General features: G+C 41.5%; 1 protein-coding gene across 2 annotated transcripts in view; it reads right to left on the reverse strand.

The window, feature by feature from the left end:
• The window catches only part of LOC117518596 (guanine nucleotide-binding protein subunit alpha-11-like), a 53,993-nt gene that overhangs the window by 3,928 nt on the left and 22,396 nt on the right, over window positions 1–27,669 (reverse strand). For both annotated transcript variants that reach the window (XM_034179768.1, XM_034179769.1), the window contains exons 5-7: window positions 18,602–18,730; window positions 15,705–15,834; window positions 12,601–12,754 (exon numbers count right to left, since the gene is read on the reverse strand). In XM_034179768.1, the coding sequence (XP_034035659.1) occupies window positions 12,601–12,754; window positions 15,705–15,834; window positions 18,602–18,730 (413 nt within the window). The remainder of the gene's footprint in view (window positions 1–12,600; window positions 12,755–15,704; window positions 15,835–18,601; window positions 18,731–27,669) is intronic.

Genomic DNA, 27,669 nt, shown 5'->3' on the forward strand with positions numbered 1-27,669 from the left:
GGCCCTTATAAAAGGCATAAAAAATGTGCATGTTATTTTGCATGTTATTTTCTCCATGTTGTTTTGACTGCAGCACCTCTACGGTGTATTGAGAAAAAAACCTCAAACAGACCGGACTCAGAGGGGTGACCTACTTCTTGGGCCATTCTAACAGTTACAAGGTTTTTACAAAAGATGGCAAAAAAAAAAACAAACCAAAAAAAAACAAAAAAAACAGAACAAACAGAAAAAAGAGAAAAGCAACAAAACAGACTCCATTATTGAGATAAAAACAGTCCATCTTAGTGTTTAGTCTCTGCCTCCAGGTCTTGAATAGGTACGGCGTCCTGAAGATAGACATTATAGGCATTAGTTCACCATTAGTTCACCAGCAGTAAGTCAACAGGGAAGCAAAGAGAATTCTAAAGTGGTTGCCAGCAGCTAGAACTGTACTTTACTAACAGACCCCAAATTTAGATATAGTGAGGCTGAGACCTGTTCCATTGCTAATAATATGAATTGAAAGGAGAGGAAACATGATTCCATGCACCCGGGAGCACGAGTCCTTCAATAATTGTATGTTGGTAACAGAACCTTAAAATCAGACCTCACGGAGACAGAAAGCCAATGAAGGGAGGCCAACATGGGTGCAATGTGGTCAAATTTTCTTCTTCTTGTCAAAATTTTGGCAGCAGCATTTTGAATCAATTGGAGACCCCTAATGGAGGACTGCAGCAAGACAGAAAAAAGGACATTACAATGATCCAGTCTAGAGGAGACAAATGCATGGATCAGAGTCTCTGCATCAGCCATAGACACAATGGGACATATCCTACCTATGTTACAAAGGTGTAAGAAAGCAGTACTGGTACTTTATCTAATCTGTAAGTCAAGGGACAATTTGGGACCAAAAATCACCCTAAGGCTCTTCATTTTGTCAGTGTTATGTATGACGCATAAGTCTAGGTTAAGCATTAGCTGGTCAAACTGGTGTCTATGTCTCATGGAAGAAGGGCCATCATTTCAGTCTTCCCTAACTTTAAAGTTAAGAAACTGCTCAACATCCAGCTTTTCACAGAAGAAACAGTATCCTAAAGTCTTTATGTATGAGATTACCAACAGTTATTGGCAGGTACAACTGAGTATCATCAGCGTAACAGTGAAAAGTAATCTCATAACATCGCAGTATGTGTCCAAGGTGTACTATATAAAGGGGGACGTTATTGCATAGGACACAGTGAGTGTGACTGGTTAGGTAGGATGTCAACTACGCAAAGACATTCCCAGCAATCCCAAAATGAATCTCCGGCCTATTGAGTAGTATACGATGATCCACCATATCAAAGGCAGCACTAAGATCTAGCGCCAACAGAACCACAGTGGTATCCGAATCCATTGCAAGCAGACAGTTTACCAGTTTAGTAAGACCTGTCTCCATGGAATGGTGCATTCTAAATGCATAATGTAATGGCTCAAAAGGTTATTCTCAGTAAGGTGGTCCATGACCTGCTGTGAAACCACTTTTCAGTTTTGATATCGGTCTATAGTTTTTCAATAGAGTGGGGTCAAGGTTAGATTTCTTAAGTATTTGTTTAATCATGGTGGATTGTAAAGTTTTAGGAACAAATCTCAAGGTTAGTGACAGGTTAATAATTTTCAGTTCAATAGGCCCAAGAGTGGGCCACGGGTCCTTAAACAGTTTCATTGGTATCAGGTCAAAAATACAGGTTGTGCATTTAGCAGATGCTACACGTTTCGTCAGCACACCCAGCAAAATAGTATTAAATTCAGTAAATCTCAGTGATGTATCAGAGATAGCACCCACATCAGTTACAGGTTTCAGTGGCAGGACTAAAGCATACTGGGATATATCTGACCTGATTTCATCTATGAACTGTAAATGGAGAGTGTCCTTGTCCTTGAATGAGTGGTGCCACCATGTCAAACAGGAACTTTGACTTATGCTTGTTTTGTTTATCAATTAAGAGTAATAGACCTGTTTTGTAGATGATAGTACGTGTTTATAGTCCAGAATAGCATCGCGCCATGTGAGGTGGAGTATTTCTAGTTTTGAAGTACTCCATTTTCGCTGTAGACCTCTAGACGTATGCTTGAGCCCACGTAAATGATGACTGAACCAAAGGGAGTAGGTTTTGGGGATTGTGGTTTCAGTGTAGGTGGAGTGATCATGTCCAATGTGCTCGTGAGCGCTGAATTTGAGCTGTCCAGTACTGTACTGAATGATCATGTTCCAGGAGTGATGCTAAGATAACAAGCTCCAAGTTCATTTGTAGTTGAGGAGTTGATGTGAGGCTGTGAAGATAAATAAGTATCTCATCTCAGCAGACAAGGCAATGAGACTGTAAACTTAATACGAGCAAAGCGATGGGCAGCTCGCTCATGGTACACGGTCACAAACAGGAAGTGCCAAATTTTGAGCCTACAGTAAAACAGGAATTGTCAAAAACTGAACACTTCCTGGATTGACACTTCCTGGATTGACAATAGATGAGATCTCACAGGAATTCAATGGCAACTTTACACTGAAACAGGAAGTGCTAAATTTTGATCCCACAGTGAAAAAGGAAATGTCACATATTGAACACTTTCTGGAGCTACAGCAGAGGATATTTACCCGTTTTTCATTATGTTGTTTTTGCGCTGCTATGTTTCTCCTCTACAAGGTTTTTTTTTTTAAAAAAAAAAGAAAGAAAAAGTGGAGATCTCACGTAAATAGAAGAGATCTTGTGGGAATTCAGTGGACAGTCGACAGTGAAACAGGAATTGCTGAATGTTGAGTCGATGCTGAATCCAGGAATGCTAAAGTGGGAGGAACACTAAAGTGGGAGGAACACTAAAGTGGGAGGCAGCGCACACCTTGACAGCACATGGTCAATCAGTGATTACTTAGTGTATAATTTGCATGAATGTTTTTAGCCATGCTAATGCTCCCCAGAAGCATTTACTGAAAATAAAGTCTGAAAGACATAAATGAGATGGTGAGGACTTTGCAGGCATGTGAGATGCAAATAAAGAAAAGACAAGACCTGCTCTTTAGCTTTAGTGATTACTGACATATATGCAGTGAGTGAACTGGGTTGCTTTTGACTATTGGTAACCAGTGGACAGTCGACAGTGAAACAGGAATTGCTGAATGTTGAGTCGATGCTTAATCCAGGAATGCTAAAGTGGGAGGAACACTAAAGTGGGAGGAACACTAAAGTGGGAGGCAGCGCACACCTTGACAGCACATGGTCAATCAGTGATTACTTAGTGTATAATTTGCATGAATGTTTTTAGCCATGCTAATGCTCCCCAGAAGCATTTACTGAAAATAAAGTCTGAAAGACATAAATGAGATGGTGAGGACTTTGCAGGCATGTGAGATGCAAATAAAGAAAAGACAAGACCTGCTCTTTAGCTTTAGTGATTACTGACATATATGCAGTGAGTGAACTGGGTTGCTTTTGACTATTGGTAACATTTTTATTTCTTGCCAACAGAAACTTTGTCTTTCATCTACAGAAACATGCACAAATGCACATACAGGCAGACTATTTATGCACTATGCAGAGTACTTTTTCTGGGCTGTACAAGGTATGAGCCTTCATAGCACTTGTGTTAAACAGGCATTTGTTCACGGAAGAGAAGTCATCTGATATTTCATGGCTAATACATTATTACTCCATTTACCCCAAAGAAATTGGATTACAAATAACACAACACGGCACAGTGTGTGTTTGCACATAGAGGTCAGTTTGCTTCAGCAACAGCTTCTGCATCATAAACGTCTGAAGCTGCACCGGCTCTGACAAGTGATGTATAATCTGGTCTCACCAGCGCCATGTTCACAGAGGCGACCGCAATTCACAAAGAGTGGGTTGTACATTAACCAAAGGCTCTGTAATTTGACTGTCCTCATGCAGGCCAATTTTGTCCAAAGTCTGGATAAATATAGATCAGTGAGCATGATGATGGAGATCGGCAGCAAACACCATAAAGCACCAAAAAAAAAAGAAAAACAACACACACAAAGAAGTGAGAAAAAGATAATGAGAAAAAGATAGTTAAAGGGGGGGAAAACATCAGGACCTTCATTTATTGATCTTGGTCAGAAAAGTTTCTAAAGTAATAGGTATGGAGAACAATTGGAAAGCTCATATACACAAAATTACAAGTTTTCAAATGTATGTGCACTTGTAGTACAAACAGCCTGTCCTCATGAATCAGACAAATTCTTAACCACCGGTGCATATGAAGTCTCATTTACATGAAGAACCAACGTAAATGACAATTTATGGTCACAAACTTCCACTTTAAAGGCTATAATAACCATCACTAACATCTGTCTGGGAATATGGAGAATGTTGAAATACTTGGGGGCCATCACTTCAGAGTAATAAACAGTGTGTGAGAGAAGTGAACGAGAGTGCAGGTAGGTTGGAGAAAAGTGGCAGGAGTGACTTGTGGAAGAACAGAAACAGAATGAGTGAAAGAAAAGTTCACAAAATGATACTGAGGTGCTATTCTGTATGGGTTAGAGTGGGTGATGCTAATCACAGTGCAGGAGGTGAAGCTGGAGGTGGAAGAGTTGAAGATGTTGCAATTCTCTTTGAGAGTGACGAGGTTGGACAGGATTAGGAGGGAACACATCAGAGGGACAGCACAGGTAAGATGGTTTGGAGACAAAGGCAGAGAGGTGCAGTTCAGATGGTTTGGAACTACAAAGGAAGGATGAAGGCTATATCATGAGAAGGATGCTGAAGACTGAAGCCACCAGGCAGAAAGAGAAAAGGGGGCTAAAGATGATGGCTATAGATATGGTGGCAGAAGACATGCAGGTGATTAATGTTACACTTTTATTGTTCACCTTCCTCACCAAATGTTCACCAGCTCAGTTGCAACTTAAACTTTGCCAGAAAGTTGTCAAGTTAAATACTTAGATAATGCTTTGCCCCGAGTGGACAAGTTCAAGTACCTCAGGTTGTTGGTGGGGGGTAATTTGGAGCGTGAGATCAACAGGTGGACTGGGTCTACATCTGATGCCCTGCAGACACTGCCCTTGACAGTTGTGGTGAAGAAAGACCTGAGCCAGAAGGCAAGACTCTCAATTTACCAGGCGCTCCTGTCCTCACCTATGATCAGGAACTTTGGGCAATAACTAAAAGAACAAAGTCGCAGAAATGACATCCCACTGTTGGGTATCTGGGCTTATGCTAAGAGGCAGGGTGAGAAGCTTGAATTACAGCTGCTGCTTCCACATATCAAAAGTAGCTTGCTAAGGTGTTTCAGGGATCTGGTGAGGATTCCCCCTGCTCCTTTCCCTAGGGTTATCTTCCAAACACGTCCAACTGGGAGGGGGACCTGGGGAAAACCCAGAACACACTGAAGGGATTATATTTCTCAGCTGGTTTGGGAATACCTTGGGATTCCCCAAGAAGAGTTACAGGACTTGGTGGAGGATAGGAAAGTGTGGCATGAGCTGCTTGGTCTACTGCCATCATGACCTGGACCCAGATAAGTGACAGAAAATGAATGAATGAAACATATTGCATGACCAAAAAACAAAGTACACAGTGCACTAAATTCCATAAATTGGGTACATTTTTAACACAATCAATTTGGGATTGCTGGGAATGTCGTTGCATGGTTGGCATCCTACCTAACCAGTTGCTCTCACTGTGTCCTGTACAATAGCATCACTGCAAACCTTGTTCCAATGAAATATGGGGTTCCACAGGGGTCTGTCTTAGGCCCCCTGCTTTTCTCCCTTTAAATAACATCCCTTGTGCATATACTGTACTGCAACGTAATGGGATTACTTTTCACTGCTATGCTGATGACACTCAGTTGTACATGCCAATAGTAAGTCCCTTCGGCTGCTCCCTTGTTTGCACTCGGGGTCGCCACAGCAAATCCAAGGTGGATCTGCATGTTGATTTGGCACAGGTTTTACGCCGGATGCCCTTCCTGACGCAACTCCACATTACATGGAGAAATGTGGCAGGGGTGGGATTTGAACCCAGAACCTTCCGAACTGAAACCAAGCGCATTAACCACTTGGCCACCACCCCTGCTAACTGCTGGTAATTTCATACACATCAAGACTTTAGAAGATTGCATTGCTTCAGTGAAACGTTGGCTATCTAGCAATTTCTTACTTTTAAATTCGGACAAGACTGATATGACAGTCCTTGGTCCAGCAAGACAGCAAGATCAGTTTGACCACCTAGTGCTTAATTTAGACTCGTGCATCATACATCACACTGACAAAGTGACGAACCTTGGTGTGATTTTGATGCCGCATTGCCTTTTGACTTACACATCAGAGACGTGAGGTTTTCTTCCACCTTTGTAACATAGCAAAGATTCATTCCATCCTGTCTGACTGATGCAGAGACTCTGATCCATGCATTTGTCTCTTCTGGACTGGATTATTGCAATGTCCTATTCTCTGGTTTACTGCAGTCCAGCATTAGGAATTTCCAATTGGTTTAAAATGCTGCTGCCAAAATGTTTGACAAAAAGCAGAATGTTTGACCACATTACACCAATTTTGGCCTCCCTTCACTGGCTTCCTGTCTCTGTGAGGTCTGGTTTTAAGGTTCTCTTACTAACATGAATGTATTCATGGATTAGTGCCTCCTTATGTACCTGGCCTAATTACACCCTACGTACCAGCCTGTGCTCTGCCTTCTCAGGGAGCAGGACTACTATGTGCCCCTAAGGTTAAAAAAGTCAGCAGGCCACAGAACCTTCTGTTATCATGTGTCTGCCTTGTGGAATGATCTCCCTGCGGAGATAAAAAGAGATTCCATAGAGACATTTAAGTCCAGACTAAAGATGCATCTATTCTCCCTCTTGTATGGCTAGCATACTGGTGTAGTATGTAACTATGGTTCCTCTCCTTTTAATTCATACTATTAGCAATGGAACAGGTCCTGGCCTTGTTACATCTAAATTCTGGGTCTGTTAGTAAAGCACAGGGCTAGCTGCTGGTGACCACCTTAGTAATCTCTCTGCTTACCTGTCGATTTACTGCTGATGGATTAATGCCTTAGGTGCAGTTATTTCCGGTTGACTGTTTCTGCTCTTTTTCTTTCGGTCCGCGGCACTGACGACACCAATGATGGATGCTGGCCCTGTACCTCAGCATGCCATATTGACCTGTCCTGCCTGTTGCACTAATGACTGGAGGTCATACCTTTGGAGCCTACTGATGCTGGATATGGGCAGCTATGGATTAGAGACCTAAGATGGACTTTATTTTGCATCTCCTCAGTGAGCGAGAGAGACTATGAGAGACAATGCGAGAGCTTGAAAAAGAGAGTACACTGTCTATTTCTTCCAGACACGGAGCTACACTTACTGTGCCAATGCTTTCTGTGCTTGCTAGACTTTTAACCAATTATAATGCAAGAATGAATAGTCGGACAACAGCAGGAAAAATAAATGATATGCAGAGGACAAAACGGCAAAAAAAAAAAAACAAAAAAAACATGCAAGCAGAGGTAAATTTCTCCACCTGATGCTGTATCAGCTTAAAGTGCCTACATACTGTACGGTTTACATCACTGCTATTTTGCACAAGTTACTGATTGTATGAATTTCTCTAAATGTAATTTCGTTGTTACCTTTACAATGACAATAAACTATTGAATCTTGAATTTTTTGATCACGCCAAAATTTTCAGACGGACTTGGCAGACATCAGCTGACAAGATACACATTTTGCACATGGAAAAATTTGTTTTGTCGGACAAAAATGACCACAAATGCATAGAATCAGTTCCTCATATGTTCCCTTAGTGTGACTAGGACTTAAGGTTAAAAAGAAGTCAGCAGGCCACACAGTGTTCTCCTACCACACGCCTGATTTTTGGAAAGATCTACCTGCTGAGATAAAAGTCAGATTCTGTAGAGTTGATTAAAGATTCATCTGTTTTCCCTTTCATATTGCTAATATAGGTACGTAATGTCAAATACAGACTCATTTATCCAGTCCTCTTAAACTGTGTTATTACAAATGGAGCAGGTCTCAGTCTCATTATATCAAAAATTTGGGGTTTGTTATTAAAGCAAAGGTTAGCTGCTCTGCTTCTCTGTTTATTTACTGCTAGCAAACCTACTGCCCTAGTTGCTGTTAATTCTGTCCAATTGATTCTGCTCTTTTTTTCTCTGTCTGAAATTGGGGAACCTGAGCGCCTCGTGGCTGGGGGAGTGTTCAAGGTGTGACCAGTGCCATATGATGGCTGGTTGAGCTGACCCACCGCACTGAACAACGATAGCCAGAAGAGCCACTGCCGGTGCCTGGGACTAACTTTGGACTCTGTCGGCTTGGCCTTATGATGGACTTCCACCATCGTTTTGTAACTGTTAAAATGGCCTAAGCAGTGAGTTACCCCTTTGAGTTTGGTCTGCTTGAGGTTTCTTCCTCAAGACCACTAGGAGTTTTTCCTTACCACTGTTAACTATGTGTTACTTCAAGGGCATCAGTAAGGTTAGACCTTTCCTGTGTGAAGTAGCTTTGTTGTGATTTAGCACTATATAAATAAAATGCATTAAATTTAATTGATTACTTGTTACTTTTGAGAGGTGGGGATGGACCAGTTGTCTGCCTGGGTGGTTGCCATCCAGGTCCAAAGGTGGTACTTTAATTTGGTGATTGTGGTGACACGTGGCACCAGCCATGCTCCCAGATGTGAGCTTATGCGGTTTGTCTTGGAATAATAGAAAAAAAATATTAATACTAAAATCACTGTGGCTTTTATAGAAGACAACCTCAGGCCCACCTGGTTATATCAGTTTTAACTTCTCTTTATCAGCTCCACCATACAGTGCATCCAGAAAGTGTTCACAGCGCTTCACTTTTTCCACATTTTGTTGTTACAGCCCTATTCCAAAATGAATGAAATCCCCCCCCCCCCCCAAAAAAAAAAAAAAATTCTACACACAATACCCCATAATGACAATGTGAAAAAAACTTCTTTTTTTTTTTAGATTTTTGTAAATTTATTTGCAATGAAGCTCAAAATTGAGCTCAGGTGCATCTGGGGACGGGTACAGAAACATTTCTGCTGGTTTGAAGGTCCCACTGACCACAGTGACCTCCATCATCTGAAGGTGGAAGACGTTTGAATACACCAGGACTCTTCCTAGAGCTGGCCACCTGTCTAAACTGAGCAATCGGGGGAGAAGGGCCTTAGTCAGGGAGGTGACCAAGAACCCCATGGTCACTCTGTCAGAGTTCCAGCATTCCTTTGTGGAGAGAGGAGAACCTTCCAGAAGGACAACTATCTCTGCAGCAATCCACTAATCAGGCCTATATGGTAGAGTGGCCAGATGGAAGCCACTCCTTAGTAAAAGGCACTTGGCAGCCCACCTGGAGTTTACCAAAAGGCACCTGAAGGACTCTCAGACCATGAGAAACAAACTTCTCTTTTCTGATGAGACAAAGACTGAACTCTTTGGCATGAATGCCAGGTGTCATATTTGGAGGAAAACAGGCACCATCCCTACAGTGAAGCATGGTGGTGGCAGCATCATGCTATGGGGATGTTTTCATAATTATTGTATGGCCTTGCCTTACAATATGGAGCGCCTTGGGGCAATTGTTTGTTGTGATTTGGTGCTATATAAGAAAAAAGTTGATTGATTGATTGATTTTCAGCAGCAGGAACTGGGAGATTAGTCAGGATTGAGGGAAAGATGAATGCAGCAATGTACAGAGACATCCTGGATGAAAACCTGCTCCAGAGCGCTCTTGACCTCAGACTGGGATGACGGTTCATCTTTCAGCAGGACAGTGACCCTAAACACACAGCCAAGATATCAAAGGAGTGGCTTCAGGACAAGTCTGTGATTGTCCTTAAGTGGCCCAGCCAGAACCCAGACCTGAATCCGACTGAACATCTCTGGAGAGATCTGAAAATGGCTGTGCACAGATGCTCCCATTCCAACCTGATGGAGCTTGAGCGGTGCTGCAAAGAAGAATGGGAAAACTGCCCAAAGATAAGTGCACCAAGCTTGTGGCATCATATTCAAGAAGACTGGAGGCTATAATTGCTGCTAAAGGTGCATCAACAAAGTATTGAGAAAAGGGTCTGAATACTTATGTACATGTACATCTGAGGTTTTTTATTTTTAAGAAATTTGCAAAAATTAAAAAAGCTTTTTTGTGTGTTGTCATTATGGGGTGTTGTGAGTAGAATTCTGAGGGGAAAAATTAATTTACTCGATTATGGAATAAGGTTGTAACATAACAAAATGTGGAAAAAGTGATGCCCTGTGAATAATTTCCTTCTGCATTGCATGATTAGGGTAGATTTCAAGGTTTTTATGTTTAACATGTGATGCTCAAGGCACTTTTTATGGAAAAGATGTTTCAGCAGTCATATTTTCACTTTGCCTTTCTGTAAATTGCTTCATAGCTGTTGCTTTGAAGACATTTGCTTACTTCAGTGAACATGATGTCACTGAGATGTGGAACAAGCTGTATCTGTACAAATAATGGCTTCTCCCTTGTTTTACTCAGGGTTGCCACAGCAGATCCAAGGTGTTCACTTAGCACATGTTTTACACCGGATGCCCTTTCTAATGCCATGCAGCCTTGAACCAGGAGCCTTGCACACTGGAACCAAGCACACTCAACCGCTTGTCCACCACTCCTGCTCTTGTATGCAAATAACATACCTGCTAAATTCACTGCCATAAAGAAAAGCATGACCACATTTTAATCCAATTTTTCCAACTTAAATCGAGGTTACACTCCAATTATCTAAATGCAGGAAGTGAAAAATCAAATCTCCTATGGGGGGGCAGGGGCTCACTGCTTTTAGCACTCAACCAGGAAAAAGAAATATTCAGCTTTATCATTTTCCAGTTGATGCAATTGTGTTAACATGGATGACCGCTTTTGCCGTTTTATTTTTCCTTTTTGCTTTTCAGTATTATCCCATGATTACTGACTGTCAGCATCTCTGACATCATCCGGATGTTGTTTAAATGCTCGGGAAACATCCTCCATGATCTGCTTGATTAAAAAAGTTTGGAGCGTTGCCGCTACACAAAGACAAAAGGACTCAGCAAGTTCCTCACATCCTAAACATCAGAGTGTGGAGCTGATGGCAGAAGATTTCAGCCGCCACACAACAACATCAGCCCCAACGGGTGCACGCAGAGCTCAGAAATACCATTAAGGATGGATTGACATCGAGGAGATTGAGTGTGAGTGTGTGTGAGTCACTGTTTTACCCCAGTGATGCTGTAACCCAGTGGGTGCAATGCAGATCACACACACACACACACACACACACACACACAAGTGCACACACAGACTTGCAATCTAATTCCTACCCTGTGCACACACCTCATGCATGTGTGCCAGAGGGTGTGTGTGTGGGGGGGGAGGGGGGGGGGGGTACGCCTGGTGAAAAGCATCGTACTGTTCTGTAGTTGCCATGGGTAACAGAGGGAGTGAAGGTAGGGGTGGAGGGGGCCGGCTTTATTGGGGCAACACTCAGCACACACACTGGCTAGCAGCACTGCCACATCATTAGGCACGCCAAGTATCTGGAAGTGACTCATTTACAACTGTGTAGAGAAGGACAAAAAGACAAAAGGAGAGAAGAGAGCAAGAAGAAGAAGGAAAGGACTCCAAGGCAGAATTGAGAGCAGCTGGTTGGGCTGCTTGAGAAAAAAGTGTAGAGAATCAGAATCGCCTTTATTTGCTAAGCACAGAATACCATAAAATAACAGAACATAAAATCACTAGGTAACTTGGTTGGCTTTAAAATGCTCTACAAAAATTATTTAATTACTTGTTATGGCATGATGAATTAGGCTCATCGATTTTGTTTTTGGTGCACTGCTGTTTGCATGTTTGTGTTTTGAAATTTTAGTTCAGGGATTAATTTATATTTTGTATTCGTTATTATGGGTATATGTATTTTTTTTAATATACATACGTATGTATACATTTTTACTTTTTTGGTTAAAGGGGTGGGCGTTTATAAGCTTTTGCTTCAGCACACACCCTTTCCGTCACATGGGGGTGTTGTTTTCTTTGTGAGTTTACTTTGTTATTTTGGGTCTGTGTATGCCAAATACATTAATTAATTTATTCATTCAATATAAGGAATTTGACTTCGGTTTGAGCTGCACTCTCTCTGTACCGCATGTATAAATATACACTAAACACTAAATATTTCACAGTAATAAAATGTGCAAATGAAATGTGCAATTAAAATCTGTTAAAAATTAAATTAAAAAAATTAAAAAATGTGCAATAACAAGAAAAAAATGTGTGAAACAGAAGGAACATCACTTTGCAAGTCACCTGCATGTGTTGATACAGAATGTGTAATATTTGTGCTGGGTACAGACAGCTGCATGCCTGAAGCAAACTAGCAGGAGGGAAACCAAAATAAAAGCCCACTGACAGACATGATCTGTCACTGTACAACTAAAAAAAAAAAAAAAAAAAAAAAAAAATCCTGTGGACATGTGGTTCCAATCATGAGTGGCGCTCCGGGGCATTTGCACTACTGCCAGCGCTACCTACGAGCAAGAGCGTTTGGTTTACATTGTGCATGTAAATGACTCGCGCACTTAGAGCGCTTACCGCTGAAGGCGGGGAAGTATTTCTGCAGGTCAGACGTCTGGATTTTGTCAGCCAGGATGTCAGTCTTGTTCAGGAAGAGGATTATGGAGGTGCTGTGGAACCACGGGGAGTGGATGGTGGTGTAGAACAGAGCCAGGCTCTCATGCATGCGGTTCTAGAGAAGAACACAGAAAGGACGGTGAAGACTGCACAGCTCTCTTCTTCAGCACAGTGTCAGTGAGCCATAAAGAACAAAATCAGTGAGTTTTTTTCCCAGAGATTTAAGGAAACATATGATGGATCTGGATGTCCAATAAAGAAGCAGACATGAGGACAGGACCGGGAAAAAGGACGCAGAGTGTGATGAGAGCATACGAGGGGTTTGTGGGTAGGTATGAAGGACACGGGGTGCAGGACAGGTTAATGAACGTGTTGGCAGTGGCAGAGAGAGATTAACGGCTTAGTGACGAGATTGGGAGGAACGATGGAGGGATGCACAGAAAGTAAAACCCTACAGAGGGAGAACAAGACAGAGAGGAAGACAGCAGCATGTTTCTTGTGCAAGAGCAAAACCTGCTGGTGGATGAATGACATGACTGCAGCGAGTGTGAGGTTACAGTCCTGTGAGGAAGTATATGGACAGTGACACCATCTTTATAATGTTGCATCTGTACACCACCACAGTGGAGGTAAAATGTAGTGTTGACTTTTATCTTTGATTTAAGGGTTTAACAAAACGATCACATTTCCTTTAGGACGTATAGCCATTTTTATACACAGTCTCTCCATGTTCAGGTATTTGGGCAAACTCAACATAATGATTATTTTCAATACAAATCATCACTTTTACAGCCAGTTTGTGTGTTTTTTTGACAAATCAGGGGATGGATGCATGACCATTTCCAAGTCATTGACTATGTCTTGAATTTAATTTACCTCAATAATTAAGACATACAAGCACACTGGAAAAAAAAGGAAACGTGATTTAAATAAGTACATCCGTTGCACATGATCACAATGTGTCAAAATGACATAATTTGCTAGGTATCGCAATTAGACTTCTTTCAGTCCAGTATGGCATTATATGGTACTATGTGGTACAGTTGTGGTCAGACATTTCATCATGGGTGTGAATGTCATGGTCATTTTGGGCCGTTAATGATGTCCTTTAAAAACAAGAATTGGATGCACAAGTTTTAATATATATACACACACACACACATTTACTTAAATATATATACATTAGTTATTTAAAAAAATTAAGTGGTGCTAAAGGTTCTACAATGTCTTTTAACATGATAAGGCCTATTAACTCCTCACTAGTGATAATTGACTACAACTACTTATTTCTTCTTGCCAGCATGAAAAGGATGTTTGACAGCACTCACTAGACCAGTGGTGTCCAAAGTAAACCAGAAAGGGCCAAGAGGGTGCAGGTTTTCTTCGCAGCCACTGACTCCAGCAGGTGATTTCACTGATCAACATCACTTTGAGCAGACGGGATGAATTCATTAGTGAAATCACCTGCTGGAGCCAGTGGCTGCAAAGAAAACCTGCAGCCTCTTCGCTCTTTCTGGAATACTTTGGACACCACTGCACTAGACTGACCAATACTCTGAACAACGGGAAAGTCCAAGGAAGTCAGTAAAGATCTCAGATGGAGAATTGTAGATTTAAGATCATCAATTCAATCAACTGTTCATAAGTACGTTAGTCAAATGTGTCACCACTTTGCTAAGGTCTAGAAGAACCAAACTGTCACCCTCAGATGAGAGGAATTTGGTTAGGATGTTCATAAACAATCCAAGAACCACAAGGCTCAGGCCTGCCAGGAATTGGAAATTGCTGGAACACCAGGATCACTGTCACCAGTGGGGCAAGTTTTACATCTCCTTGGACTGAGAGGGAGCAGATCAAGAAAGAAGCCCCTCTGTTGTGTGGGCCGCTGAAGAGGAGGTACTGCTGGCCCACCACCACCAGATGGCGCCCTGCTTGAAGTGCGGGCTTCAAGCATGAGAGGGCGTCGGAGCAACCGGAAGTGACAGCTGTCACTCATCATCAGCACCAGCTGTCACTCATCCACAGTTCATCACCACCACCATAAAGGCCGGATTACAACTCCACCTCCCCGCCGAGAAATTAGCTACCAAACAAGGTAATTTTCTCTGCGGTGATTATTATTGTGACTTAACAGTGGTCTGTGTGCAGCCGTGTTCCTACGAGGTCTATTTAAGGCTGGATTGGCGGACAGTGAGAGGACGACGGTCTTCGTCTCTCACTCCATCCAGGAAGGAGACCAACAGGAGCTGCACGGGTGACATTGTATCTGGAGGTGGAGGTTCTCCCTCCCGGAGGAACTACTCAGGGAACAATTACTGGGTGTGTCTTCACACACCCACCATTAACTGTTTCTGTTTCTGCCAGCAGTACCTGGTCTGACAGCTGGAGACGGTGGCCACCTGGGACCCAGGACTTGGCGGCTCCGGTGTTCTTCAGATCCGTTGGCGGTGGAAGCCGTGTGGGATCCGTCTCTTCTCTGGACAGACATCTTCTATCCTCGAGCCTGCCCACACGTCACCTTGTGTATGATTGACTGTACTCCTCAACTGCAATTGTCTGTATTCCGTTGTGCAATTCACAACATTAAATTGTTACTTTTTGGCTCATCCATTGTCCGTTCATTACCGCCCCCTGTTGTGGGTCCGTGTCACTACACCTTCCCAACACCCTCCTCCAAAATCAACACCTTCAAGCTAAACTGAAGGTTGTATGGTCAGATGAGGCTAGATTGAGCTATCTGACAATCTACATCAGTGGTTCCAGAAGTGTAAAGCTACTGCAGGTGAACCACAAGGGGTCATTTAAAAAATACCATAAAAAAATCTTTGATTTTCAATATTGTAATCAGGCTGGAAATTACCTAAACATACTTGATAATTTTCTTCATCTCAGTCTCGTGTCAGTCAAAATTCTGATTAAAGGTTTTGGGTGGGCCCCAGATGGTTTTGACATTTCAAACTGGGCCCTGGTATTCATTGGAAAAGTTTGGAAATGGTTGATCTACATCACTTCTTAAATTTTAAATAGCACTTGTTGTGAACCACGGATAAGTCATAGTTTCTTACGATTGTCTCTCTCTCCTCCAGGACTTGGTCATACTCGCTAAGGGAAGCCAGGAAGATGAGGGAGGTAACGTTCTCAAAACAGTGGATCCACTTCCTTCGCTCAGACTTCTGACCGCCCACATCCACAATCCTGTCAGAGGGAGGAAGTAAAAATGAAAGTTTTAAAAGCACTTCAACTCAAGGCCACCTGGGTGCTGAATTTCAGCCAACCTTCTGACACGTGTCTCCCACCACTTGTTTTGTCTTGTATGGTTGTAGGTTTGAGCAAAGTGCCGGAGCATACAACTGTACAACACAAAACAAGCTACTGTCCAAAGACTTACTTCTCCATCTCTAATCTGATCTAACGTAGATCTAATCTGATATGACACTGAGTTTTGTACAAACACCGCATTCTGCTGCTTGTATGTCAATTAAAGGTGTAATGAACAATATAACAAGCTGTGACAAGCTGCTACACAAGAAAACTCTATAACTCACTGGTGTGATGAGCCAAACAAAGTGCTACAAATTAAAGATGGCAACTACAGCTGTACAAAAACTACAACCCCAATTCCAATGAAGTTGGACGTTCTGTAAAATGTAAATAAAAACAGAATACAATGATTTGCAAATCCTCTTCAACCTATATTCAACTGAATACACCACAAAGACAAGATATTTAATGTTCAGACTGATAGACTTTTTTGTTTTTGTGCAAATATTTGCTCATTTTGAAATGGATGCCTGCAACATGTTTCAAAAAGGTTGGGATGGGGCAACAAAAGACTGGGAAAGTTGATGAATGCTCAAAGAGCACCTAACTGGAAACAGGTAAGTGTCATGATTGAGTATACAAGGCGCATCCCCAAAAGGCTCAGCCATTCATAAGCAAAGATGGGGCGAGGATCACCACTTTGTGAACAACTGCGTGAAGAAATAGTCCAACATTTTAAGAACAATGTTTCTCAATGTTCAGTTCGAAGAAATTTAGGGATTCCATCATCTACAGTCCATAATTTAATCAGAAGATTCAGAGAATCTGGAGAACTTTCTACACGTAAGTGGCAAGGCCGAAAACCAACATTGAATGCCCGTGACCTTCGATCTCTCAGGTGGCACTGCATTAAAAACCGACATCATTGTGTAAAGGATCTTACGGTGTGGGCTCAGGAACACTTCAGAAAACCATTGTCAGTTAACACAGTTCGTCGCTACATCTACAAATGCAAGTTAAAACTACTATGCAAAGCAAAAGCCATACATCAACAACATCCATAATCACCACCACCTTCTCTGGGCTCTAGCTCATTTGAAACAGACAGATGCAAAGTGAGAAAGTGTGCTGTGGTCTGATGAGTCCACATTTCAAATTGTTTTTGAAAATCATAGACGTTGTGTCCTCCGGACAAAAGAGAAAAAAGACCATCCAGATTGTTACCAACGCAAAGTTCAAAAGCCAGCATCTGTGATGGTATGGGGGTGTGTTAGAATAGTGCCCATGAACAACTTACACATCTATGATGGCACCATCAATGCTGAAAGGTACATCCAGGTTTTGGAGCAACACATGCTGCCATCCAAGCAACGTCTTTTTCAGGGACATCCCTGCTTATTTCAGCAAGACAATGCCAAGACACATTCTGCACATGTTACAACAGCGTGGCTTCGTAGTAACAGAGTGCAGGTCCTAGACTGGACTGCCTACAGTCCAGACCTGTTGCCCATTGAAAATATGTGACACATTATGAAGCGCAAAATACGACAACGGAGACTCTGGACTGTTGAATAACTGAAGTCATACATCAAGCAAGAATGGGAAAGAATTCCACCTACAAAGCTTCAACAGTTAGTGTCCTCAGTTCCCAAATGCTTATTGAGTGTTGTTAGAAGGAAAGGTGATGTAACACAATGGTAAACATACCACTGTCCCAGCTTTTTTGAAACGTGTTGCAGACATCCATTTCAAAATGAGCAAATATTTGCATAAAAACAATAAAGTTTATCAGTTTGAAGATTAAATATCTTGTATTTGTGGTGTATTCAATTGAATATAGGTTGAAGGGGATTTGCAAATCATTGTATTCTGTTTTTATTTACATTATACACAACGTCCCAACTTCATTGGAAGTGGGGTTGTAAAAGCAAACAAGTGAAAGAAAGAAACAAAGAAAGAAATGACCTGTATATGGGGGAAGGTGTGTGTGCGGACTCGTGTACCAGCATCTGTGTTGTATTGATGTATTGTGTAAGTGCTGTGCCATAGAAGAGTACAAAGACCCTGCAGCTCTGGATGAGCTCTACACTGAGCAAACACCCTGAAGCTGCCGGTATCCCAGGGGGCACTAAGGAACACGAGAACTACAGAATGAAAAATTACAGCCCAGGCCAGCTACCAAGGGTCCAAGCCAGTCTGGCCCGCCAAGCATTGTATGCCAGCACAGGGACCACCAAGAGACAGGGGGCAGCCCTGCAGGAGCCCTCAATGAAGCAAGTACCCCAAAGTAACCAGTATTCCAAAGGGTACCACGGAACACAAAAACCACAAAACAAAGAAATGCACAGACCAGGCCACCTACCAGTGGCACTTGGATTTGCTCAGACACCAAATACTGGCACATGGGGTGCTCACATCTCTAGGACAGAGAATATGGGTCTTCAGCATAGGCCCCAACCCCATCCCAGGCAGGTCAACACGCCACAGTGACCATCTTGGTAGCAAGGGAGAGGAGGATAAGACCAGAAACACATCCTACACAAAAATGGGGTCAATGAGCCCAAAAGCAACAACAACGACACCCCTCCAGGGTGCCACCTGCACACCTCCACTGCCAAACACATGCAACGCAGGCCACCCACAGAAAAGACTGACCATTCAATAACAAATTTCACACAACCAATCAATGATGTGAGGTCACCTTAGTGTGACGGTCTCGATGTTGAAGGAATAGTCATGGATACCCGTGGTGGGGAACCGAACTCGTAGAACATCTTGTTCGGTTGGGATGTAGTTTGGAGCAGAGATGCGATCCAGATTGATCATGTAGCTAGAAGAGAGAGACAAAAAGAAAAGCAAGGAAAAAAATGACAAATGTTGCACAGTAGCAGAAATCAGTTTATATACTCCCTGTGTTGACTTCACTGAGGCGACTGTGTAAAACAAACCAATGATGAATTAGTGATGCTTAAAAAAAAAAAATAGGAGAAGTGAATGGAACAAGTTAATTTCATCCCATGTTCAGAACACGGTTTTATGGCTCCTGTTGAAATAACGCATCATTAGCTCATGTTTACTGCCCTTTTCTTATCACGGGTATATCGTGATGAGTGAGTTGCTGGGTAAACACAGAACACCAATGGCAGGAGATAAAACATGCAGGCCAAGCTTTGTTGTCAGCCAGAAAGAAACTTTCACCTCCTGTATGTCAACGCAAACAACATGTCAGTAAGACATCTGATAAGAAACGGACCAAATGCTACACTGTGATATGGCCTTTTATTAATACCGTTAAAATACATAAACACGTGTGGTTGTATAGCAGTCAAGCGGTGGATTCGACATAAAGATTCAGCTGACGTGGATGGATTCTGTGCAACCTGTAAAAGAAATAGCCCCCTCCTGTGGCCTGGATACAAAATACAAAGTTTACGGCATGTTATCAAAGTGCTACCAGAACACAGTGTGTATAGTCTGATCAATAAGTCAACATGTAATCCAATAAAAGCTGCAAAATTAATTAGACACTGTAGTGTTTATAATGTATGCACAACAAAAGGGCCCGTTTTCATAATCAACTTAAGAATGTGGTGGAAAATCTGAAAGTGCTTAAAAATATATGTAGTTGATGAAGATACAAAGGGTTTATCTGTTATTTTAAATCTGCCTTCTGAGCTTTAATTGTTGTCTTGTGCTTAGGCAATTTATGGGCAATTCTTGCAGGGTTAGACATTATGAATGGTTTGGCTTTGAGCCAGTTTAGGTCATTAGGCTCAGTGGACCGGCAAAGAAATTAAGAGCTACCTGTGGCAATGATCACTAAGTCCTTCTCAGGATAAGAAAACACATTTTAAAAGCTGCAATTACAGTGAAATGCAATAGCTTAGTAGCATTTTTGACTACAGACAGGACAGGATCCATCAGCACCAGAGCTTGTATAAAAGGATAAAAGCCTCTTTCACGCACGGTGTAATGGTAAGAACAGACATTAAGGGATGAACCCACCTACAACAACACGCAGTGCAACACACCCAGAGACAGCAGACACCCCCCCAAAATTTTTTCCATGGTGCACCCCAACATATGTGTCTCGTAGATGTGTGTCTTAATTAGTTGGCAGTGTGTCAGAAGCTTTTAAAAAGCGCACGAGTTCATACAAAATGGGACTCTGGTGCCCAGAAGAGCAGGTTTGTACATCATATGGGGTTCCCACTATAAAACTGGCAGCAATGAAATTATTTGTTTTGGATGAACTCACCCTATCCAGTCTGCACTGTGCGCAAGCACGTTACACAGACACACACACACACACACACACACACACACACACACTCAAAGTGCTAATTGTTTGACTAAGGTGAGCGCTCTAGGCCATGTCCGAGCCAGCCTGCTGCGGCAAGTCTGTTTTGTGATGCGGTGAAAAGATAAAATACTGATGTGATTTTTCTGTGGAAGGAGTGCTCACCTGAATGAGGTTTTCCTCAGTGGGATCCACCTAACTACTGCAGCCACATGTAAGCACAAACATGCAGGAGAACTGTCACTGACACGACCGCTCAATTTAACAACTGCTACTGCTGGCAGCATGGTGGCTTAGTGGTTAGCACTGTTGCCTCACAGCAACGAGGTCTTTGGATCACTTCCTGCCTTGTCCTTTCTGTGTGGAGTTTGCATGTTCGCCGTAAGTCTGGGTAGGTTTCCACCCATAATCAAGGCAGCTCTACATCTGGAGTTGGTCCCTCTGGCACTGGACTGTGGATGCCCACTGTGCCTTATGGTTGGAATGTGTCTAACTGTAACCTGTGTCTGTAATTTGGATGGGTTAATGCAGAAGACAAATTTCATTGTACGAGGGCTGTCAATAAAGTATAGGTCCTTTTTATTTTTTTCAAAAACTATATGGATTTCATTCATATGTTTTTACGTCAGACATGCTTGAACCCTCGTGCGCATGTGTGAGTTTTTCCACGCCTGTCTGTGACGTCATTCGCCTGTGAGCACTCCTTGTGGGAGGAGTCGTCCAGCCCCTCGTCAGAATTCATTTGTCTGAGAAGTTGCTGAGAGACTGGCGCTTTGTTTGATCAAAATTTTTTCTAAACCTGTGAGACACATCGAAGTGGACACGGTTCGAAAAATTAAGCTGGTTTTCGGTGAAAATTTTAACGGCTGATGAGAGATTTTGAGGTGATACTGTCGCTTTAAGGACTTCCCACGGTGCGAGACGTCGTGCAGCACTCCCAGGCGCCGTCGTCAGCCTGTTTCAAGCTGAAAACCTCCACATTTCAGGCTCTATTGATCCAGGACGTCGTGAGAGAACAGAGAAGTTTCAGAAGAAGTCGGTTTCAGCATTTTATCCGGATATTCCACTGTTAAAGGAGATTTTTTTAATGAAAGACGTGCGGACGGGTCCGCGCATCGGGACGCAGCCGGCGCGGTGCGGCAGCACAGGAAAAACACCTCCGTGTTGATAACCATTTGTAAAATCCAGGCGGCTTTTGATGGCTTTCAGTGGAGTGAGTATATGAGAAATTGTTTAACAGCTGGACATGTTCCAACTTGTCCTTAAGGCTTCCAACAGAGGTGTCGCGGCGGCTGCGAGCCAACGCTGCAATCGTCCAGTCTGTGTCATCATTCGTCGAAAAGCTGCGTCATCATTCGTCAGAGAGCTGCGTGTCGTCAGAGCGAGCTGCAAAACGTTTGTACCTGAGTTTTCAGAGGTGTTTGTAGTTGCCATCTGCCACGCCGGTGTTTGCCAACCCGGACAGTGGGAATACCACCTCAACCGGCAACTTAGCCCCGCGACTGGACAGCAACAACGTCCGAGGCCCGCTCAAAGTGGTGAATTCACAGAGGCCGCGTGCTGCGTTATTAAAGCCGCGCGTCACGAGTGCCGCTTCCCCGAGGCCTCGTGCAGCCACCGCGGATCCATCAGCGCAGAAACACAGAGGCCGCGCGGCACCAGCGCACTGCAGATCCATCCCGGTGACAAACAACGCAGGCTGTTAACATCGGCGATTGTCAAGCTGCTCATAAGCCGACCATGGGGCCTAAGAAGGTTCTGACGGCGGAGGAAGGTGACGATATTAAAAAATCTCTGGACTTTCTATCAGAGGAGATTTCTGTTGTGAAGCAGCAACAGAAATCAATCATGGATCTGGTGGAGGAGGTGAAGGCATTACGGCTCCAGAACGCTGAGAAAGACCGGCGTCTGGTGCAGCTGGAAAATAGAGTAGCTGAATTGGAGCAGTACACCAGAATTAACGACGTCATCATCACAGGTCTTCACATCAAACCACGGTCCTACACACGGGCAGTAACAGATGAGAGCGGAGGGGAGCCCAGTGAACAGGAGGTCAGCTCTGTGGAAAAACAGGTTGCTGATTTCCTCCTATCTAAAGGTATAGAAATGGATTTAAATAACATTGAAGCGTGCCACCCTCTGCCCCGGAGAAATGACGGTGATAAACGAACCGTCATCATGAGATTCATCAACAGAAAACACAAAACAGCACTGTTAAAACAAGGAAGAAAACTGAAAGGGACAAACGTATTCATCAATGAACATCTCACCAAACGGAATGCCGATATCACCAGGAAAGCACGCTTCTTAAAGAAACAGGGAAAAATCCAGCACACATGGACTTCAAACTGTAAAATATTCATCAAACTGAACGGATCACCTGAACAAGCAAAAGTCATGGCAATAAGGAACATCGAGGAGCTGGACAAATATGAACAATAGGTATGAGGACTCAAACACATCACAGCACCATGATGCAGACTGGAGCAACCCACTCAACCACATCATCTACACCCGGAGACAAGAGAGACATAATGACTAAGGATAATGATCTGTTTATTTCTGCCCAGGAGCTCTGTCTAGATACATTTAATTATAATAACTCTGCTAACCACCCCTTCGAATCTGAAAATGATCCTGATACCTTTTTCAGTGAGAATATTGTGAGACAGTGCAAATATTTTACAGAACAATTCAAAAATTATAAAATCAATGATGACGATTTTTCAATTATACATTTCAACAGCAGAAGTCTTTCTCGTAATCTGTCCACTATTAATGATTGTTTGAAAACATCCAAAAAACGTTTTTCAGTTATTGCAATTTCAGAAACATGGTTAAATGAGGATAATAAAGATCTGGTATATCTTGATGGTTATGAATTGTTCTTGGTTAATAGGCAGACGAGAAGGGGCGGAGGCGTTGCATTGTTTGTAAGGTCAGATTATAACTGTAAACTCATTAAAAACATGTCATTTACAGTGGACAACATCATGGAATGTGTTACCATAGAAATTACATCTATAAACTCCAAAAACATAGTTGTTAGTTGCATTTACAGAGCTCCTGGGACAAATATTGACACCTTTGAAGACATTATCTTAGGAATGTACAACAAAATCAACAGAAATAAGCATTTATTTGTCTGTGGAGATTTCAATATAGATTTTTTAAACCCTCACAATCATCCACAAATTACCTCATTTATAAACACCTTGTACTGTTTAGGACTGTTTCCAACCATCATTCATCCTAGCAGAATAACTATGGACTCAACAACTCTCATTGACAATATTTTAACTAACGTTATATCCGGTAATCTTAGTGGGGGACTACTGGTCAGTGATATCAGTGATCACTTGCCAGTTTTCTCAGTCTTTGCATTGGAGGGTTGTTGTATGTATCGAAGCAATATCAAATTCATGAGTAGAAAAGTAACACCTGAAACAATTGATAATTTAAGGGAGGATTTATCAAGTCAGAATTGGTCAGATGTTTTTGTTGATGATGTTGACAGGTCATATGATGCTTTCATTTCCATTTTTTCCAGTTTGTATAATAAACACTGTCCATTTGTTGACAAAATATATAGAAATCAATATAGCAACAAACCATGGATAACTAAGGGACTTCAGAGGGCATGTAAAAAGAAAAACTTACTGTATAAACAATTCATAAAACTACGAACTAAGGAAGCTGAAAGTAAGTATAAAACATATAAGAATAAGTTAATCAATATCATGAGACTCAGTAAAAAAACATATTATAATGAGTTACTTGTCAAAAATAGAAATAACATCAAAAACACATGGAACATATTAAATGAAATAGTAAAAAAGAATAGAGTAACTAGAGATTATCCTTCATTTTTTCAGAGTAACAACTACATCACGATTGATAACGACGAGTCTATTGCTGAACGCTTTAATGAATACTTCGTTAATGTGGGTAAAAACTCATCAACTAATAACTTCTGGGTAAATAATTCAACGTTTAACAAATCTGTTTCAATGTTCATTGGTGGTACTCATGAAAGGGAAATACTTGATCTGGTTCATGGTTCAAAAAGTAAGAAATCGACTGATTTTAATAATTTGGATATGGCTTTATTAAAAAAGTTATTGATTGTATAGTAAAACCGTTCAATTATATTTGCAATATGTCACTAAGTACTGGTAAATTTCCTTCTCAAATGAAAATAGCCAAAGTAATTCCTCTGTTTAAAACTGGTGACAAACACACATTTTCTAATTATAGACCTATATCACTCCTGCCACAATTTTCCAAAATTTTGGAAAAAATACGAATACGGCCATACGAATCATCTGCAATAAACAATATCGTGAACCAACTCATTCTCTATTTGTGTCTTTAAATTTATTAAAATTCATTGATTTGGCTGATTACGTTACAATTCAAACTTTATTTCGAGCGAAAAACCAAGCCTTACCGAGACATGTCCAGAGTCTGTTCCGATTGAGGGAATCCAGATATAGTTTAAGAGGTTGTGCAATTTTTATGAAACCACCAGTAAGAACAAATGTAAAGGGTTTTTGTGTGTCTGTGGTTGGGGTGAGGAAATGGAACAAATGTTCAACAGAGGTTAGAATGAGTAGTACCTTAGTGAGATTTAAGAAACTACTCAAAAAGAACATTATGTCTAAGTATCATAAAAAAGCAAATATAATTTGATTTATATGGAATGTTCAATTTATAAGTGGGACTTATTGTATATTTGAATGTGTGGGTATGTATATGCGCGTATGTAGATATATAGATATGGGTAGGTGTATATGTATATAAGTGACTGTGTATATGTATGTATATATTTATGTTTGTAAAGTATATACGTATGTATATAGGTATATATGGCACAGCCCAAGCAGAGGGTCACCCCCAAGAGCCTGGTCTGCTTGAGGTTTCTTCCTTATAGGGAGTTTTTCCTCACCACAGTTGCCTAGTGCTTGCTCTGGGGGTTGGTAAGGTTAGTCCTTACTGGTGTAAAGTGCCTTGATTCGACTTTCTTGTGATCTGGTACTATATAAATATAATTATAAGTGAATAGTATATTGATGTGTATGTCTGTGTGTCGACATGTAGTAGTGAATTTATATTTATGTAAATATGACTGATTAGAATTGTTGGACTTGTACTAGCAGGGGTGGGCGCTAATAAGCTTTGCTTCAGCCCACACCCTTTCGGACTCACTAGTTTTGTTTGTGTTTGTTTGTGGAATTGTTCATTTTTTTCTATTTGAATATTTTGTGTGCCGAATAAAAAAAAAAAAAAATCTCTCATCAGCCGTTAAAATTTTCACCGAAAACCAGCTTAATTTTTCGAACCGTGTCCACTTTGATGTGTCTCACAGGTTTAGAAAAAATTTTGATCAAACAAAGCGCCGGTCTCTCAGCAACTTCTCAGACAAAGGAATTCCGACGAGGGGCTGGATGACTCCTCCCACAAGGAGTGCTCACAGGCGAATGACGTCACCGACAGGCGTGGAAAAACTCACGCATGCACACAAGGGTTCAAGCATGTCTGACGTAAAAACATATGAATGAAATCCATATAGTTTTTGAAAAAAATAAAAAGGACCTATACTTTATTGACAGACCTCGTATGCATGTACAATGAGAAAAAAGGCCCTTCTTCTTCTACTAATATTATTATTACTTGGATAATACAATATTCAATTAATTTAGCAACATTAAAAATGGGCCTGGTTTCTCATCTTATTAATGAGCATGTTTTGTGGTCAGTGAACAAAGCCACAAAATATTTCCACATTTTATGCTTGCAGCATAATTGATTGAAGAATCCCTTAATGTATAATTTATTGTTGCAGGACAGGCTTTATATGGCTTTATTTGGGAGGTGGGGTAAAAGAAATTATTACCAGAAATCCTCAATATTTTGCTGCATTAGAATTTACACCATGGACTACATGTATCTATGCAGTCTAAAAATGATCCATAGAAATTACGTCAAGTTATAATAAAATCATGTGAACAAAAGTGTTTGTGTAAAAGGAGTTCTCTTTTTTGCCATTCATAAAGAATGGAGTGAATAATGCAGGTGGAGGTGATGGTCTGGTTAAAGCGTTGGGCTTGAGAAGATCCTTGGTTCAAATCCCAGCCTGACCAGAAAATCACTACGGGCCCTTGGGCAAGGTCCTTAATCTCCTAGTTGCTCCCAGTGTGTGTACCTTGTATGACAGCATAACCTGGTCTCACAGCAAGTCTTGATTCAGCAGCACGAAATGTACATTAATCTATTGGTTCGTGATATTGTGACGAAAAGCGCCTCATTTTCGTCACGGCAGCACGAATTCATTCTCATTCATTCCGTGATGGCTGCACGAAATTAAAAGTAAAGCGGGGGGTGTCGGGGTGGTTAAGGTTAGGGTTGGGGGTAGGAGTAGGGTTAGGAATAATGAGTTTAAAAAAACGCAATAACAACGTCTATAAACCCAGAGAATATATTCACGAGAGTTTTAGGCACAATATAAAAATAGTTTTATGTTGCGAAGTTAATGGTGTTGTCTGAGTGCAGCAATTAAAGTGCAGCGTGATCAGAGCGTCTCAATGCAGTTCTCAATGTTGCTGAGATCTCGCAGCGCGGTGACCTCTCGGAGGTTTTGCGGGATTTGAAACATCAATAGGGCAGCCAACATTTATGCATCAAGACAATATTGAGTGGACGTTTTACAATATAATAAAACGTGTGCACAATATAATAAAATGAGTGCACATTCTCTCCACATGCGAAACATTTTACGATGACACTTCCAGGGCTCCGTAAAAATGCCTGTTTTTACAAATAAAAAAATGGAATATTTTACAAAGGCACATTTATCTGTAAACACCAACACATGACACACGTCACATTAACATGTTGGTTTACATAATGAATGACTCAACCAATCAGTGTTTAGCAGAGGCACATTTTACCCAGAATCCTTTGCGATCTGTCTGTGTTTGTTACAAAACCTCAGAATTAATGCATTATTTAACATTAAAAGATATATGTTATATTTTAACTTTATACAAATGACAGAATTGACATTAATGGATTTATTCTATCGGTATTAATGTTATTTATAAATCAAAACCATAAGTCTGCACTTATTTATTTTCCAAGACCTCCGCCTGACCGGAGCGTTGTGACTGGGTATGGAGCTGGGGTTTGTGGCTGTTCTCACCTTGCTTCTGTGCTCGAAGCCATGTAGTAAACAAGAGCTTCCAGCAGGGGGCACAATGTTCAATTCAGAAGTGTGGGCTCATCATTTGGGTCTGTTGTCGCTTTTGATGCTACCAGAAGCGATCGTGGTGTTAAAACTCAAATTCAGTTTATTAGTAGTTACAAATGTACCAGAGACAATAGTGGAATTTATCAGTTATCTCTAACTTCTGATACATTTTTGGATGGTTTATCGTTTTATCTTTATCAAAGATAGCTTTTCAGTTATC

The sequence above is a fragment of the Thalassophryne amazonica genome, chromosome 10 (genome assembly GCF_902500255.1).
Source record: "Thalassophryne amazonica chromosome 10, fThaAma1.1, whole genome shotgun sequence".
Taxonomy (NCBI): Eukaryota; Metazoa; Chordata; class Actinopteri; order Batrachoidiformes; family Batrachoididae; genus Thalassophryne; species Thalassophryne amazonica.